The sequence below is a fragment of the Thunnus maccoyii genome, chromosome 23, assembly GCF_910596095.1.
Source record: "Thunnus maccoyii chromosome 23, fThuMac1.1, whole genome shotgun sequence".
NCBI lineage: Eukaryota > Metazoa > Chordata > Actinopteri > Scombriformes > Scombridae > Thunnus > Thunnus maccoyii.
Window position 1 is genome coordinate 15759393 of NC_056555.1, and position 19107 is coordinate 15778499.

The 19107-nt window shown below is 41.6% G+C and overlaps 1 protein-coding gene across 2 annotated transcripts in view; it reads left to right on the plus strand.

The window, feature by feature from the left end:
* Positions 1-19107, plus strand: part of snd1 (staphylococcal nuclease and tudor domain containing 1) — a 179868-nt gene that overhangs the window by 41992 nt on the left and 118769 nt on the right. For both annotated transcript variants that reach the window (XM_042404023.1, XM_042404022.1), the window contains exons 13-16: positions 227-327; positions 1972-2082; positions 3724-3796; positions 7768-7909. In XM_042404023.1, coding sequence (XP_042259957.1) covers positions 227-327; positions 1972-2082; positions 3724-3796; positions 7768-7909 — 427 coding nt within the window. The remainder of the gene's footprint in view (positions 1-226; positions 328-1971; positions 2083-3723; positions 3797-7767; positions 7910-19107) is intronic.

The window sequence follows — 19107 nt, forward strand, 5'->3', positions numbered from 1 at the left end:
ACAGTGTGTTAATACTCATCCTCTGGGGAGATCTACAGTGCTGCCTGATGTGATTCACACTGACTGGGGGTGACCTTGAGAACTAGTACACAGACACACACATACACACACACAAGTCAAAACACCCCCAACACTAATTATTACTGTAACTGGTGTTGCCTTCAGTTTGTCTCAGTACTCTTGGCGTGTTTTTTTGACCTCTTCTTCTACTTATGTGCCCTTTTAGGTCAACGTGACAGTGGACTACATCAGAGCAGCTACTGGTCCAGGAGAAAGCACTCCTGCCTTTGCAGAACGCACCTGTGCTACAGTCACAATCGGTGGGATGTAAGTAAAGAACCACATATGCCACACTTTTGTCTTTTCTGTTCAACTCAGGTTTAATATCCTATTGTTGATACAATTTAAAAGTCAGGCTTTCTGCACTTATTTGCAGTGTGTTTACATGACGCTTCCAGTAGGAGTTTGTAATAAATAAGCAGCCCTTTCTGGTAGATAACACTATTTCATTTTTCAGTGTAAGAGATATGTCTTCTAAAACATTTTTATTACAGACCGTCTCTCAGCACAAAACTTTAAAAGTGAAGTTCATCTGAAGTAAAACAACCCAGAACAATCATTTGTAAACGCTTAGAACTTGTAATCATCAGGAATCACAAAGTAACCTGAAAGTGCTTCTTTTGTATTTTAATTTTCATGAGAAGGGTCGTCTCAGTGCAAGCAATTATTTTCTATCTTCAAACACTGTTTTGAAGATTATCTGTTTGAAACATGTATTTTATACAGTACCACAGATATAAACGTTATTAAGCTACTCAGAGGTTCAAATTGAATCAAAACCAGATAGAGGAGCTTTAATGCCACATGACTTGAAATTAACCTTCAGGTGTCCGTTTTCACCCAAAAAGCAGTTGAAAGCGTATTCTGTTTTTCCACTCGTCCGTATCTGTCTGTGCTTTATGCCTTGGTTCATAAAAATAGAGCTCAGTCACATGCACACATGGCAACATGGATCCACCTTCATCATCAAACCAACAGTTTAGTATCCAGTAGCGTGCATACACTGAGGTCAGGACCCGACCTCATGACTAGCCAATTACAACTCGGCATTAGCTGACTACACCAACCGTTCTGCCCCATGGATAACAGTTGGCATGTCCACCCATGAGTGCAGGGGTCAGGGGGGTAAGGCAGTCAGTGTGGTAGGGGTTTCAACCTTGTATGACCTTGTCTTATGGAGTATCCCCTCCTTGCGGTAAGAGGCTCAGTAGTACATGTTTTGGATTAAATGGCTCTACTTGAGACTTTGAAGCTTTGCTTATAATTACAAAACCATGCTATACTTAGCATAGAGCTGACTGGTAAGGAGGTTTGTAACATAAATAGTCCTGATTGTAACACTATTTTTTTTTTCAGTTTAGATAATATAAAACAAATGACTTAGCAGTCTGCTCTCTCTGTCTTTTCTTATTTTGCTGTTTTTATCGTCAGCTTTTGGTGTGAGTGTAAAAAGGTCGATGAAAACATTTTATTAATGACAGCTGCATTGTTGTCAGTTACACAACTGCAACATGGGGACAGACAAATGCACCAGATGACACAAGCTCATTTCTAAAGAATAGCAGGACATGACTGCTCTTCCTGTCCCTTCATTTTTTTTCTCCCACACTTAAACTAGAACACTGATGTCCAAGGGCTAGCCACTAAGTGCTGCATTAAGTACAACAATACTCTCCTCTTTCTGGCCTTCATCCTGTCCTCTGTACATAAGTAGCATAGCGAGGAAGCGGTTTGTCAAGTGTGCAATGTCAACATTTAAGTGACCTTTGTCCCTTAGCAAAGCCACCTTTGGCATTCGTTATGTGCTTATTTTCTTTTCGTTGAGCTACCTCATTGTAAATTCAGTATGAAGCCAAGGGCTTTCACGTGTTACTATTTTTATTAAAGTAATCTCTCTCTTTCTCTCCCCAGTAACATAGCGGAGGCTCTGGTCAGTAAAGGCCTCGCCACGGTCATCAGATACAGACAGGACGACGACCAGCGCTCCTCCCACTACGACGAGCTGCTTGCCGCAGAGGCACGGTGAGGAACACGCGCTCCTTCACACAAATTGCTTTCACACTTCCATCTTCCTTTTACATAAACCTACACAGCTACACACTTGGCACTATTAGTCTCTCAAACGCATGTTCACGCACACACACACACTCACAAACCACACGCATGTGCACACACTACCGTAATCTCTCTCACACACACAACCCCTTCACACAGACACACATTCCCGCTCTGCCATCCAGGAGTTGTGCATGACCTTGACAAATTTTGCTCTCGGGATGTTGAAGAGAATTGAATATGACCTTGAGGCTTTTTTTTTTTTTTTCTAGATTGCTTTTACGTTTGCTGTTATATCAAACGTAGCACAGGTGAAGCAATTCACTTGTTGTTATTTTTAGAATTTTTATTTTAGCTGTGCCACCGTCGTAAGTCACAGCCCATCACAGCTGTTGCTACATTTTCTCCAGGAAAAATTTCATCGATCTCACATATTCACTCATACATGTAGTGCCCCCCTTTTTTTTCCACATACATGCCTGGACGCACATACACCCACCCAAACACTGGACGTTAAATCAGAGACTTTCTTTACACGAGCCCTATGAATATAATTATATGGAGGTGCAGTGGAGAGATTTAGTACGAGCTTTATTACTCTGCCATAGATTAAGATCTGCTGGCTATAGGTAGAGCAGATGCAGCCACAGTCTCTTTTTATAGGACTAACTCTTTCTCTCCTTTTCTCTCTCATGCAGTGTCACTGCCCATCTGCCCTCTTTTTCTGCTCTCTCCCTCCTCCTGCTTTTCCTTCTTCCTTTGCACATTTTGTCCTTATTTCTCCACCTTAGCTGTTTTCAATTTTGTCCTTCTTTGGCCTTGCTCTTCTGTGTCTCCTCTTCTCCCATTTCTCTCTCTCTCTCTCTCTCTCCCCCTTCTCTCTTTCTTGCACTCTCTTTTTCTCTCTCTCTCTGTCCCTGGTGGGGTCTTATTAGAGTTGATGAGAGGTTTCTGTCTATAGCCGTGGTTTTATTTTTAGTTCTCACTGCACAAGGCCAATGGCCCGCAGCCATTAAGGAACCTCCTCCTGGTTATTAAACGCATATACATACATGCTTTCGTAAATGTACACGCTTTATCTCGGAGGCAACGGTCTGCATACCAGTGACCCAGAGGTGGCGTGATTCCCTCCACTGTCTCAACCACAGTGGTCATCTTCATCTCATTCAGCCCTTGAGGCTTTTTAAAGCGGCAGTCACCAGCACCAGTCATCATCGTTAAACCCCCCCATCAGGCTCGAAAGAAGCAACTCTTGTCTCTCCATTTCTCCTCATCCATACTTACAATAATTTCTCTTCCATTATAATTTCTCCACCACCATTTCCACTTTCCATCTCAAGCCTATAGATTATCTAGGGGGAGAAAAAAAAAAAATCTTCCCTCTAGCACTTCCAGTAGAGCCACAATGGCAGTTCAGGGAAGAGAAACTGGTATGAATTTACATCCTACTTCACAAGCCACAATGGCTCTCTCTACAGTGATTACTTAATGAGCTCCCATTTCTCCAGGTCTGTTAAGCCTCCAGCCTTATGCTTTCTGGATGCATTATGATGGTGCTTGACCCATGTTTGTAAGATGCATGTGTTTTGTGGTTTGGCTTGACTGCAGGGCTATCAAGAACGGGAAAGGGCTGCACAGCAAGAAGGAGGTTCCTATCCACAGAGTGGCTGATATCTCTGGGGTAGGTATTTCTTTGTGCATGTACGCACAGGTTATCTTACACGAAGTAATGAAAGCATGTAACAGGATAAGCATCTGTCAATATGTACTGATATCATTTATTTTTAACTGTGGACATTTACACACAACTCTCATGACAACTCAAAGACACATCAGGACCTCAATGCCCAAAAGCGTATTACACACAGTGATTCTCGGAAGACAATCTGTAATCCTCCATTCACCAACCCACCCCCTGATCTGCACAGCCAGTTTTTCTCATCTTAAAATAATTGGCACCATTAAAGGACCGTTGCGTTGATTTTTCTTACCTCTGGCTATCCGAATTAGGGATATAGTGTGAAAAACGCCTGCAGTTGTTGGCGATGTTCTCTGTGTCTCTGGGGCGCAGCTGCAAAATCTGTTGTTCTTCCGGCACCGGCGCCGTTATTCAAGGAAGAACTACAGGCTATTTCAGCTCGGATTTCTAGTCTCTGCCTCTGGGTAGCCAGAGGGTGTGCTCTAGATGCCGCCCAAAAACAAAACTTCCTTGTTCTCTTCACCATATTTATTTGAGCCAGAGTGGGTTTGGGGGTTGGGTGTCAGAAGCTTGCGCACAATGCATCCTGGTACGTGTAGACATCGCCAGCAAAGCTGCACGAGCAGGAAAACTCCGCTTTTTCAGTCAATATAGCAGGCACTTATGAATTTATTGCTTCAATTGACTACATTTATCATCAGCATTGATGGGACATCCACAAAAAAGTGGCAAAATTTCCCTTTTAATAAAACCATCAGTGGTGCTTGGTCCTAGCTTGTTTACGTGTGCTCAGGGGCTTGATTGAGAGGCATCATTTGGCTAATGAAGCCTGATTGGGAGTGCTCACCAAATGAACATTAGCGCAGGGAACCCATAAAGTCTCAGAGTAACAAGTACATGGCGTCTGGTACACATTCATTTCAAGCATTTGTTTTGATCCCTGTGATCTGTCCTCAGTTCACCCCATGTTCACTCTCTCCTTCAATCTGTAATTCCCTGAAAGTCAGGCATGTTAGTATGTTTTTGGTTGGGTTTTGTTTTTTCTTCATGTTTTAGTTACATTTTCGATTGAGACAAAACTCCTATTTATTTCTGGAGGTCCATTTCCTTTTTCCACAATTTTTTTTCTATCCCTGATTGCATTCCTTCAAATTGTCTATCTCTAAAGCTTTACCCTCATAACACAGGGACATGTAGTCCTACATGACTGTAGGATGTCACAGTATACTTCCATACCCAAGTACAGTCTTTATTAACTCACTATATGCTGCAGTGTTGTAGTTGACATACTGAATGGCTGCACAAGACGTGTGTGAAATGTGTGTTGTCAACAAAAACATAAAAAATCATCCCACAACTGAAAATGCTATCAAATCACAAAGAAATGTGCAACAGCTATAACATTCTTTGTTCCAAATCATTTGAGAGCCTTTATGTATCTATGTGCTTGTCGACTAGTAGCCATCTCTTTTACATTTTGATAAGCCACTAGATGGTCTGCTCTTAACGACTCCAAATTGAACTTTAGAAACATTAGCACCTCATTGTCTCTCACACATGAGCTCTCTTGTAGTACTTGTAGGCTCTAGAGAGACATTTGGTTAAACTAATCAGGCTCTCTCCCTCTGTATTAGACTTTTAAAAGTCAGAGCGGTCCACCAGATTCTGTCATTATGTACAAGCTCTTTAAGTTGCAGTTTAATGTATCGTCACCTTGCGTTTTTTACAGAGGCATGCAGCAGGGTTGTTAAAGCTCTTTTAACAGAAGCATTACTTTAGAGTCTGGCTAATAAGACCGACATTGTTCTGCATAACTGCTTTCAGATGTTATGCTGTTCCACATTGTCATCATCGTAACCTCCGTCTTGTCGTCTTATTGTGTCAGCAGGACACATAAATCACCGGACCCTATAAAATAATTATGACAGGGAATTGTTGTGCTGACTGTGCAGCGCCGTACTATTTCATCAAGGGTTTTAGTACATCTTACACTTATAAACCCTCACCCAAATTAACAGGCTGAACCGACCATCTTCTATGTGCAGCGATGACTCGGGAGTAGTTGCAGGAAGAGGTGCTCAATAATTAATTTACTTTAATAACGGCACAATGAAGCAATATAAGCCCCACCCTGCTTCCTACAGGAGATGTCAAAAGTCTCACTCATTAAAAAATCTGTCCCAGTAACCCAGCGAACATGCTGCGGTGGTCTTAACATATTAACATGATTGTACCTCGTCATGTGTTTGTGCGTGACATGCACATCAGCACTGCGAAGTCCCTTTAAAGTCACCCGTATTAGCCTCACCCCGGCAGTGGTTCAGGTCAGTGCCAACATACGCAGCTGCAACTCCTCCCTTCTCTTAACATTTCTGTCAGTTCGCAACAGGACACACACAGGATTTGCAGCACAGTCCAGGAACGTTGCCAGTTTGTGCCGGTAGGCGTGTGTGTACGCGCACGCACCAGTTGTTTGGCTAGGTTAATGTAATGAGCATTCTAATAAAAGGACCAAAATAGCAACATTGCCCCCCCTCTCTACACATCCTCCCCTCCCTTCCCTCTTTTTCTTTTCCTTTTTTTTTTTTTCTCCTCTGTAATACACACCCACACACTGCTGTACACGTGCACAGGTGCACCCACACACACACACATACATGTAAATACACATTTCTATACGTCAGCATCCTTTAGCTTGGTGGTAAAGGTTTGCTGAAAGGGATTATGTACATTGAGTGGGAAGCAGTCACAAATAGAGCAGAGATAGGTTTATAAACGTATAGTGTAGGAGATGAACAGAGATGGTGGGAGGAGAGTGGATAAAGCACTTGACTCACCTCATACCTCTAAAGGTTGCATAATGAGGTCCTCTCCATCTCTCATGTCTCTTCCTTTTTTCTGAACCAAGTTTGACTGCACAGCCCACACACTGCAGGTGCTGTAAATGTGTTTGTGTGAACGAGAGAATGTTTGGTTCTGCTGTCTCCCACTCAAGGGACTATTTTAGACTTCAGTGGGCGGAGTTCAGGAGGTGCATCTTATGGCTAAGGCACATACCCTTTACTCACAACGTCATGTATTTGATTTCCACCGGTGACGTGTGATGAACGATGTCTTAAGTCCATCTTTTTTTTTGTTACCGCACGATGTGTTTTGTTTACCAAAAAAGAGGAAAGAAATATCAAATCATCTCCTGTCCGTGTTCCTTGGTGTTGTACAAGCCTGAACTCTCACATCCACTTACAGTAGAAAATAGAGAACGCGCTCGTTAGTTCTGACTTTCCTTATTTGAACTCCGTCCTTCCCTCCAAGCCTTTGCTCCTACTCCCGTGGCCACTCTGCTACAAACACAGTACACTGGTCCATGACTCACTGGTCTGTTGTGCCTACATGCTCATGCCTGGAGTAGGCACATATTATTTTTTTATCGTTTATGAATCTTCCACTGCTACTGCATCACCAGCCCTGCTTGAATACACATGATTTAGCTCTGCTTGTAATTTTGGCCCGGGCACACCAATAAGCTAGTGACTCACCCTTGCAGACAGAGATGGAGGCAGGGAAGGAGAGAATTATTTCTGATTGCATGAGGTTCCAGACGTGTCACTGAGAAGCGGAGTGGACTTCATTATACCAGGCCAAGATTGTCTGGAAAAAATCCTGCAGATTCTGTCATCAATAAACCTAGTTTTTTGAAGACACTGCATCAGGTTGATTTTGTCACATTTTTCGAGGGTATTAGCTTGAAATACTATTCATAGACAGAAGACAAAAATGAAGACAAAGCCTTTCCCACCCCCAGAGCCCACAATTTTGATATTTTTTTAATGTATTAGTTATCATAAAATCTCCTGTTAGCAAATGTTGACAAACAGCATGTCAGTAGATTCTGCTTGAGAATCAATCTTCCTGCTGTATAATAAAACTATATCACTCTGTCTTTTGTCCAACAGGAGACACAGAAAGCCAAGCAGTTCTTGCCCTTCCTGCAGAGGGCTGGCCGGTCAGAAGCTGTGGTAGAATACGTCTTCAGCGGCTCCCGCCTCAAGCTGTACATGCCCAAAGAAACCTGCCTCATCACATTCCTCCTTGCCGGTGGGTAGAGCCCTTTCTTTTCCCGATGTAAAGTTCACGCCCTTCAGTGTCCTCTAACCAAGTCACTCACTGGCTTGGTTTGATGCTGCCATGCGAAAGCTCGTTGACTTATCCTTTTACTAACAGAGAGGGGCCTTATGTTTGTATGTGTATTGGATCGAGCGCATATTGTATGTGCCATGTTGTGACTCCTGCCAGCGCAGAGTCTAGCCCCCTACCTCCACCTCTCAGCAGCCAACCCTGAGAGGGCAAAGGGTGTGGCTGGGTGTGTGCAGCCCAGCCTCTTTCACAACACCAGGGTTGGCATGAAGCATGTATCCCCTTTGACCTCACCTTCTTCCCTCTGGCTCTTTGCCAACCTTTAAATAGACTTCTACTCTGATTTTTTTTCTGTTTTACCGTTTTCCTGTTTTTCCTAATCAGAAACAGGCCACTGTGTCCAGGTAAATGGAGGTTTAAACTCAAGTTGTTGGGCGGGTATTGTCAGATTTCTAACCAACCTGTTTCTATTCCTCTATACCTCAAAATATCTGACAATCATATTATGTAAATGTATCCACTTAGTGAGAGTCGGTGCACCAAATGCAAAGTTGTTCCATTTGACCTTTAACAACCCTCAGTGCATCCATCCTTCCTGAATTAGTTAGCCTCTCCTACCTGTCAGGCAGTATGGAGGGCACAGATGGCAAGTAATGAATTGAATAGAAATGTGTCCATTTCTTCAGTCTTTTATACCCTGTGGGGAAAACAACGGTATGAAGTTTGTGGTAAGATGCAGATGGGATGAAATACAGACTATTTGATAGCATTTCCAGTCGTTGACTGTATTTCAGCTCCTCGACTGTCTTGACAGTTTTCGTTGGTAATAAAAACACTGAGACTGTATCTTTGGCAGCCAACAATGATTTGCACATCCTCCTAGATCATGGGAATGGCTCGAATGCTTATCCTTTCCACAACTGATGATACTCTTTGTTATTGTTGCAATAAAAATTCATTTCTATCAGTCTCAATTTCAGTCAGAGGTTTGCCAGGCTTACAGTTTCTCTCCATTTCCAATAGGACAAACGCATATATTTCTGACAGACGTCCAGATTCAGTTTAATTATGCATGGCTGCATCGTCGATGCGTTAATTAATCTTGCAATTTGCTTCTGATTGTCTTCGCTATCCACTGATGCTTTTCGTAATTACATTTTTTTTTTTGTCCACTGCCTGCTACAAGATGTATTGACATGACCTTAGCCAATAAGCAATCTGCACATAGGACCATATAAGTTCCTTTTTTTTTTAAAGCTCTAGTGTGCTTTTGACATTATACTTTAATAGGACTGATTAGCCTGAACACACGCAACCACGTTACTCTGTCTTCAAGAAGATGTCAAACGTGTGTGAGATGATGTTTACATAGTCAGCCTAGTTTTGGAATGATTTTATTAAATCAAAGGTTATTAGCAAATTGTAAGAAGCACATTAGAGCTGATAGCCCCTGAGCAGATTTGATTAAGGTCGTCCCCAGAAGAAAAGATTCATCTGCTGGAAATGAGACGACACGTATTGTCTATAATATACATATTAGGCTGGATTAGCTCTGATTAATACAAACGATCCCCTTTCCTATTTTGTTTATTTTTAACTTCTATTCCAATTAGACTCCTCTGCATCACTTAAGTCTTCTCTTGTGTGTGTGTGCCTCCGTGTGTGTGTTTTTGGTTATCTCGTGGCCACCCCCCCCCTTTTTTTTTTCCTTTCATCCAGTTTTTGTCTTTCAGAGATCAGGATGTTGGGAGATAAAATATGTCTGGTGGGTCACTGCCAGTGTTTCTGTGCATCTATGTTGTCTGCATAGTTTCCTTTGTGCGATAACTGATGTTAAACCACCAACCATACATGAAATGAAGCCCTTAGGCACAAAAAGGCCTCTTATTATCTCCCTACCTCCAATCTCTAAACACTCCCTATCTCCTTTCACTTTCTTTATCCTGTCAAAGTTATCTTTCCATGCTTTATTCACCCATCTGCACCATGGGGCTGTGTTCGAAATGACATGCAGGGTGACTCGGCCTGCACCAAACCTCCTGTGTTTATCTGTGTATGAAACAGCAGAATTGCTTTGGACCCTTTTTAAACCATTGCAGACATTGCATCAGTGACAGATAATGAGGCATGTTGAGAGCAGATCTTGGTTATGTATGTTTGAAATACGCATAGTATTTTAAAGTTGATATTTTTTATAGTTAAATTGAAAGAGATTTTGGAAAGTGTACTTAAACACATTGTATATACCCACACTTACCCAATGCAGCAGAAGAGTTGGCTTTAAGTATATTCTTAATGCTTTTACAAGGTCAAGTATCATCACCGTTGCTTATAATTATAACTGCTCCGTTCATTTTGTATTAAAGGTTAAAGGATATTTTCTATACGCGGAGCCTCCCTCATGTTCAGTGATTGTAAGTTGCTCTGAGTAAATATTGACTACGTTCACACAAGAACAAAGGATGCTGCTGTTAAAACAAGTCTTGCATAAATCATCTGTTTCATTAGCTTTTTTTCTTCAGACTGTATTCATCATGGCAAAATTCTTATTCTTTCAAAATGTCGTGGGAGGCCATTGAAGAACAAACTGTTTACAGTAGTGCTGCAAATGAAATGATCCTGCGGCACTTAGTGATGTAACGCCAACAAGTCAAAATTATAATACCAAAAAAAAACACAGCGCAGACATCTTTGAATCTAAATTACCAGCCTGCTTAGCCAGCAGCGTTTTTCTCCCTTGTTTTAGCCATACTTTATCCAGAGCCTGTTTCTCCAGTGAGGCACCTCAAAGCCTCAGTATCTTCCTAGCGCACAGTCTCCCTCCCTTAACAGAGTTTTCCTTGATGGACAAAGACTGTTTTAAGAAAAACGGAGGTGTGAGGAAACAAAGGCTACCAAGAGAAGCCCTCGCTTCAAAGAGGGCCGGAGGTGTGCTTCAGGAGTTGAAGGGAAGTTCCCTTTCGCCTCCTCCCACATCACCTTTCCCTTTCTTCTCCTCTCACTCGCTGGCCTGCGCAGTGTCACTTCTGTATGCAAGCTTGATAACGGGTAAAGGAGTTTCTGAAAGAGGAAGGATGATGATAGGAAGGATGATAGAAGGATGATGAAAGGAGGAGGAGTAGGAGGTGAAGTAAGAGTTGTGGAGGCAGAGAGGACGCGGAAGGGATGAAGAGGAGGGGCTTGCGGTAAAGAGAAGACAAAAAAAAAAAAAGTACAATTGATGTGAAGTACGTGGGTATAAAGGCCTGTTGAAGCAAAGGGAGACCAAGCAGTGAAAAGGCTGTAAAAGTTTACTAGCTTCAATAGCTTTTCACAGAGTTTCAGATGGAGGCCACAGCAGGTGACGTGTACTTTGAAAGTTGCTCAGAAAGGTATGTTGAGCAGCAGTCTGTCAAATAGATGAAACACCCATCACTCGGACACAAAGATTTACAGTCTCAGCAAGAAGCATTAGCCATCACACAGTGTGTAGCTTAGTGCCATTTGTCTGATTTTTTTTTCTTTCTTTCTTTTTTTTGATATCTGAGTGAGTGTATATTTGTGTGTGTGTGTGTGTGCAAACCTGTGTGCTGTAACACTCCCGCGGTGTGTGCAGTGTGAGTGCAGGAGATGGAAAGATGGTGGAGAAGTGGAGCAGAAAATTTGTAGACTTGTTCCCTCAAAATATGTCAATATGTGCAAAAAAAGTTTTTTTTTTTTTTGCATAGTACGAAGTCAGTCAGAAGATTCTGCAAATAAAACATGTTATTGGGCTCCATGACCTCTACGTATTGGTGTCCTTGAGTGTGACTGCAGAGCTACATCTCATTGAGATTCACACATTTATTAGGAACTTGGGGGTTTTGATGCTTGAGGTACATTTTAAGGTCTGCAACATAATTGAATAACTGGTAAGAAAAAAAAAACAAGTTAATAATGCTTTATTAATGTTCAAATTACTACATTTATAACCTGTAATCTTGAATCTAAACATAGGTTATGAAATTCATCAGCCTACAGACAAATCAATCATCCATCGTAGCCACTGTGTGCTGCTGCTGGAAGGGAAGAAGTTTTCAGAAATCTCAGAAATATGCTCACGTCTGTCCTACAACTAATATTTATCTTTAATAAATAACAAATGCAGTTGCCTGTCCCCAAGACATGATCAAATGTGAATGTTTTCCGTTATACAGCATGTTGCTGTTTAGTTAAGGTGGCATTAGATGTGTGTTTTAGAGTATTGGGTCTGCAAGAAAGCCTTATACAGACACCATATTATTTGGGTTGCATTATCCAACCATTCACTTGAATTGGGAAAGTGGTCTCAGACTTGGACCATAACAATAAAAGACATTCTAAAATTCAAAACATTCCTCATAAATATATAGTCTTTGTTCTTTATTCTTACCAATAAAATGTTACAAATACAGTGTTGAAAAAATTCCCAGGCAATGATATACGCTGTAGAGGAACGGGCGTTGCATTGCCCTAAGCCTCATCTGGAGTAATGAGGCCTTGCATAAGAGAGTGATAGAGAGATGATGGTGAGACGGAGGGATGGATCGGGAGGATAAAAGAGAGAGGTAGTCAAACAATCCTAGGATTTCCCCTCACAGCATGAATTCTTCTTCTGTCTCCCGTTTACTGCCTGCTGTACCTCCAGTCACCTCTCTCTTATCTCTGTCTCGGCCTCCTGCATCTTGCACACACTGCTGAACTTTTTGCTCGGACTGACCAGTACGTATTGAGGGGAAACAGGAAGTGAAAGGGAACCTGTTACCTGGCAGTCACATACAGGGAAGGACCGCAAAGATAAATACGATGTCAAAGAATTTTAAATAGAATGATAGTAATGTGGGTGATGGAGGAAATCAGTATGATGATCAGAGCAGGAAAAAAACCCCACAAATGTGCACAGTTACTGTACACATCTCCCCCGCTTTTAGGTCTTTGTTTATTCGCCTGTCGTAGTGCTAATTATGTCCTGTCAACAGCATGTCAAAAAGTAAGAATTAGTAACTGGGTGACATTAAGAAGATAGACACTAATGGCATTCATTCTGAGCTGATTGTATCCTGCAAGTATCAATTTATACCTGCAGACATGCCACAAGCGAGAGCACTAAGCGTCTGGCAGGTTATGAGCACAAAGTCGGAGGCTAATCAATATGCATGTTATTAGTATAGGGATTTGCGACATGATGTATGTTTGTATAAATTGCGGAGATGTCACTGCCGCACATCTTCACATAACTCCCTCCAGAACCATCTCTACAACATGAAGCTCATTATCCTGGCTTGGTTAGTAGAGGAGGAGAGGTCAACTCAGTCCTGTTCTCGCTATATGCTAGGTCAACTGAAAACACATTCAATTAAAAAGTATAAAAATATATATTAGAAAAGAAACTACTTGTGAACAATGAATGCATATCAATTCATCCAATTAATTTTGGCCTGTGAGAAGAATTACAACTAAAATAAAGATCACTCCTCGCTTATAAGATACTGTATGTGCTACTTGTATATATGCATGGTACTTACTGTAAGAGCATTGTTTGTAGTGTGTCTTAATGGCTGCAATTATGACTTATCTCTTATAACTACTCTTTATGACAGTAAAAGGAATTGTTTGACATTTTGGGAAATGTGCTTATTTGCTTTCTCGCCAGGAGGTAGATGAGAAGATTGATATGACTTTCATATCTGTCTGTGTGACAACCAGGAGAAGGTTAGCTTGTTTTAGCCTAGCATAACGACTGGATGCAGGGGGGAAGTAGATGCTAAAGCCCAATCCTAATGTCCCCCTGAAGGCCTAAACCCTGAACCCTCACAGACATAATTGAAGTTACCTGGTAAGTGCTTGAGTGCGAGAGGCTGCAAGGACTCAAAATGGTATAAATAGGAATGTGACAGCACTTTGCGACAGATCATGTTCCCTTGACGACACCATCTTTTTATTTTATTTTTATTCAAAATAGTAATGTTGCATCAGATCTGATGAAAGCATATTTGGAAATCCTCATCATGCCATCATAGGACAAACAACTACACATAGTTCTGGCTATGAATCTCCAGCGGGCTATGTGTTTATACTTCCATGTGAACTTCTCTTTTCTTCTTCTTCTTTTTTTTTTTTTAATGCTTCAGGGCTTCCCCTGGTAACCCCATATTTAACGTCACAATGCTATGAACTGTGGGTAATTCCCTCAGGCAAAGACTGCAGAAATGCGGACTTACAGAAAGTCTGCATAAAGGGCTCAAAGTGTCGACTATGATTTGACAGTGGGACAACACTAAGCCCTCGCAGACTTAATGGGAACACGCCTCAAAGTCTGAGAGGTCGTGAGTGCGGACATTGGGATCGGGCCTAAGACAAAACAGGCAGTGGCTGCTTGGGGATGAGGAGTGGTACATACAATGGTTAGAAGAGGACTAATGTATGAGGGGGGGAAAGTATCTTACTGGTGTTTCTTTCACAAGGTGAAGGGATGAAATTTACTCCAGGTTACCTTGTGTGTGCTCCTTATATAATTATATAACTAAATGTTTATAACACTATTTTTGTATTTGATTTGGAGAATGGCAGAAAGACAGGGAGTGGTGAAGTTTATTGGATAGGGTGAGGAACTACTGCATATGTGAGCAGGAAAGATGTTTATGTGTTTGAGCTCAGGGGAAAGGCAGTATTTCATCAGGCGCAAGGCTCACCCGAGATCACAGATTAAAATGTTACATCTTCTCCACGGGGCCTCCCCGCCCGTCTCTGAGCCTGAGCTCTATAGAGGAGAAGGGGAGAGCAGCATTGGTGGAACAGGGGAATGTGGTACAAACCCACAGCATTATTAAATGCAACGGTTGATAGCTTGTTGTCTTTTTTGGAGGCGTATTGCTGGATTTGGAAACGACATGTAAATGGGTTCTTTCATTTGTTCATTCGGTTGTGCGTTTGTTTGTTCCAACAGTCAATCATTGTTAACTGTTTTCAGTTGTGTCTCTAAGCTCATGCACCCACCTTTTTAAAAATGTAAAATCTTAAACCACAGTCTTACCAGACCACATATGATGATTGATGCCGTGTATGGTGGATTGACATGTGCACACATGCGCTTCAGGCCAGTATGAGGAACAGCATGTGCAAGATGCTGAAGGGTCTTGTGTGTGTGTGAGTGTGTATGTAGTGTGATGTCAAAAGTGATCAGTGTATGTCTTGTTTGTCTCCGAGATCAGTTAAGATGGATATCCTGTAGTTTGACCCAGATGTTTATCTTGGTGTCAGGCGTGAGTTATGTATCATGGTGCAGGTTAAAATTGGCTGTGCTAAGTGACTCCCTGGCTTACTTTAAATGCTGCAGGGAGTGAGACTACAGTTTGTGTGTGAGATGCAAGATGCTGAGTGCAGTTAGGTCAACTGAGGTGAAAATGCCTGTGTGTCTTTGAATGGAGATATGAACCTTTGTCTTTGACTTATTTTTATTGGACTTGTTATATAGGATTATTACATCAGTATTTAACCTATCATACCCCATGAGTGGAGTTCATTTTCCTTTGTGTTAAGTTTTTTTGGGGATGTTTTGTATTCTTGGAGAGCTTTGGCCATGTTGGGCATTTCTGCTGATGTGGGCCCATAAAGCCCTTTGAGCCATTGTACTGTATGTGCTATACAATTAAACTTGACTTCTTTGTGTATTACATTCCTGAGTAGTCTTTCCTGTCGATTATGCTACAGAAACACAACTCTAGCCCATAGCTCCAACCAACCCAAGCAGAAACTGAAATATCTCCCTCTCTGCAATTACTTTATCCACCAATTTTTGCTAACAGTGTGCACTATTTACCCCTCCCGTTGCCTTCCTTCTCTATCATATCCTCTCTTTTTTCCCTTTATTCTGCTTCCATCATCTCTCCTCCTCTCTTTATCCTGACACTGTTGTAGCCACAGTGTCCCACGTGGAAGCCCTGTCCTGGTCCACTTCTATAAATACTTTCAGATGATCTTGGCCGTCAGTGTCTCCTCCTCCTCTTCCTCCTCTGCTCTTCAGGAAGCTTTATTTATTAATGTATTTTATTAAATGTGTGAATACAGATGGATAAGTAAATTAATATTCAACTATAGACTGGTATACAAACTATTGTAGAATAAAAAATTTTTTTTAGCTCCTTTGGATTTTTAAACATAACGAACTCTAATTCCGTTTCAATGTAGTACTGATAATTAACAACAAAAGCTCAGACTGCAGAGGAACACAGTATCGGAGGTAGAGTGAAAAGATGCAAACAGAAATTTGCGTGCTTTAGTTATAATGGTCGCTGCTGTACCTCTATGTCTTACAGAAAGTTGACTCGACAGTTTTTCATAACTCTTTAGTGCTGACTGTCCTGTGGCCTCATTTTGCCTTTCCTGGGTCATTTTCCACTCTCTGCCGGTGCAAATAAGCTGATGTATCCTGGTCCTGTTCTCACAAATGGGACAGACGTGGGCCAAGGTTTCTGGAGGGAACAGAAAGTACTACCCAAAAAAAGCTATAAAAGCTACTTGCTTCCTTGTAAAACCATGAAATGAAAGTAGTGCTTGCCTGTAAGGTTGGCCCTGACAAGGTTTGACATGCTCTTGAACAAACTAAGAGAGGACAAAACATTTAAAGCCCAGAAAATAAGTGAAAGAAAAAAAGTCTGAAAATTACAGTATCAATCAATAAAGTTTATTTGTCACATGCAAGCATTCAGGCACAATCACAGTGAAATGCAATCCCATCAGTTCCTTCAAATTGTGCAATAAAAATAGACAAGTAATAATTAGTAATAAATACAAAATATCAAATCATTTAGGATCCCAGTGGCCTGAGGGTAGAAGCTCTTCCTTAGCCTCTCAGCACTGGCCTGGTGTATCAGGTACCTTCTTCCCGACCACAGCAGGGAGAAAAGGCCATTATCCAGGTGTTTGGGATCCTTAATGATTCCTAGCCTTATTATTGTAGTGCCTGATGTAAATATCTTTCAGGCAGGTTAGAGCACTGCCTATCGTATATTCAGCCGAACTAACCACTCTTTGCGGTCCTGCGGTGATGTTTCCGTACCAGGCAGTGATGTTTCCTGTCAGGATGCTCTCGGTGGTGCAGGAGTGGAAATTCCTAAGTATTTGAGAGGATACCTGGAATTTCTTCAAGTATCTGAGGTGAAACAGTTTCTGCCATGACTTTCTCACCACCGAGTCAGTATGCAGCCCCCAGGTCAGGCACTCAGTGATGTGTACTTGAAACTGTCCACCCTCTCCACTGAGGACCCATTGTTATTAAGGAGGGTGTAGTTTGTTCCCTGCTTCTTCCCAAAGTCCACTATCAGTTCCTTAGTCTTGCTGGCGTTCAGGTGTAGGTTCATTGTTATCTGTGATCAGGCCCACCACAGCTGTGTCGTCAGCAAACCTGACAATGATGTTGGAGTCGACAGCGGCTACACAGCAGAGGATGCAAAACGCAGTCCTGGGGTGCTCCGGTGTTAAGGGTGAGGGTAGAAGAGGTGTGTCCACCTATCCTCACCACTTGGGGTCTGCCCATCAGGCAGTCAAGCATCCATATGCACAGTGAGGTGTTAAATCCCAGGTCCTTGAGCTTTGTGATGAGTCTGTGGTGTTGAATGACAAACTGTAGTCAATGAGCAGTAATCTTACATAGCTCCCTTTCTTGTCCAGGTGAGATGGGTTGGTGTGGAGGTTGTGTGCTATGGTGTATTCCGTTGATTGGGTGGGACGATAGCATAATAGGATAGGATATTAAACCTTTCTGTGAAAAGTTGAAAGGAAATCTTTCATTCAGCCCTTTCGCTTATGAAACTATTCAATTTTATTACCAGTTATGTATTTGAAATGGGTCAGGGACAGAAACCCTACATGAAACTTTTCATTTGGAATTCTTTAAAGCAGAATTATAATTCAAATGTGTCTCGGAGAGCAGATCTTAAGAGATTTCCTCTGGTAGCACTTACAGAGAGAGCAGCAGCCAGGGTTTAGACACACCAGGTACACAGTGTCCCAGATCGTCTGTATTGACACGTTTTAAGATGTAACTACCATTGAAAAATGTGTATTCTCATTGGGGGGAAAACCTTGAAACATTTAAGGCTCTGCACAGCATGTAATATCATGTCTAATCAAAGAAACACACCAACTCAAACTTTCTTTGACATTACCAAGCACATAGATGTATCCTAAGAACTATTTTCCATCATTATGTTTCATTGGAGTTAGAGCTCAGTAGCATTTCCCTGAGCATAAAGTCTGGGAAACATTCTTTGTATGGATGTATCGCCATATATATCTCAGGAAACCCAGGGGAACATGGGGTGAACATGCAAAACTTGAAAAGACAAGAAGTGAGATTGAAAGACAGGATTATCAGGTGGCCATGCCAACCACTGAGTCACCAGGATGCCCTAACACATCTGATTTTACTTCTTTTTCATGTATTTGTGAGTCCATCCTGAGGCAATATATGCATATATCTGCAAAGTCAGTGAAGCACATCAAAAGTTAAACATTGAGTCGAAGAGGAAAGAAAGACTGTAGGAGAGAGCTGTTGCTTTATTAGTACAATGCTGGAGGGTTTAACCCCCGACCGAAACCATCATTAGGTTACTCTGCATAAATCAATACACCACCAATCTGCTTGCTAGTGTGAATTTGTAGTGGTAAAGACTTCCTTGCTAATTAATTCAAGAATTTAGAGTGAATGGGAACTCAGTAGATAAATGTGTACTGTAGCTCCTGTTTGTGTGTGTTAAATATTTAACATTTACAGGCATGCCTTTCTCTCAGCTAGTTCTTGTTCATTGTAGCACACAATGCATGAAGTCCTAGGGGGTATAAGAAACAAAGATTGAGCTTCAGTTAAAGCAAGGTACGCTCATCCAATAAAATCTGGACATGCAAAATTTATGATGTGTGTATGAAGACTTTGCACAGAACTTAAACTTACTTTAAGGGTAAGATAAATATGTTCTCTCACTACCTTACAGCCCAGTCAGGCTCACCTTCAAACACTGATATTCTCTGTTATACATATATACCTCCCTTTTATCACAATATATTTTTAAATAGGGAGAACATGTTGAAATTATACAGTTCCCCAACACCCTCTACCCTGAAGCTTATCCATTCCTACCGGAACTCTACAAGAAAGCCTCTAA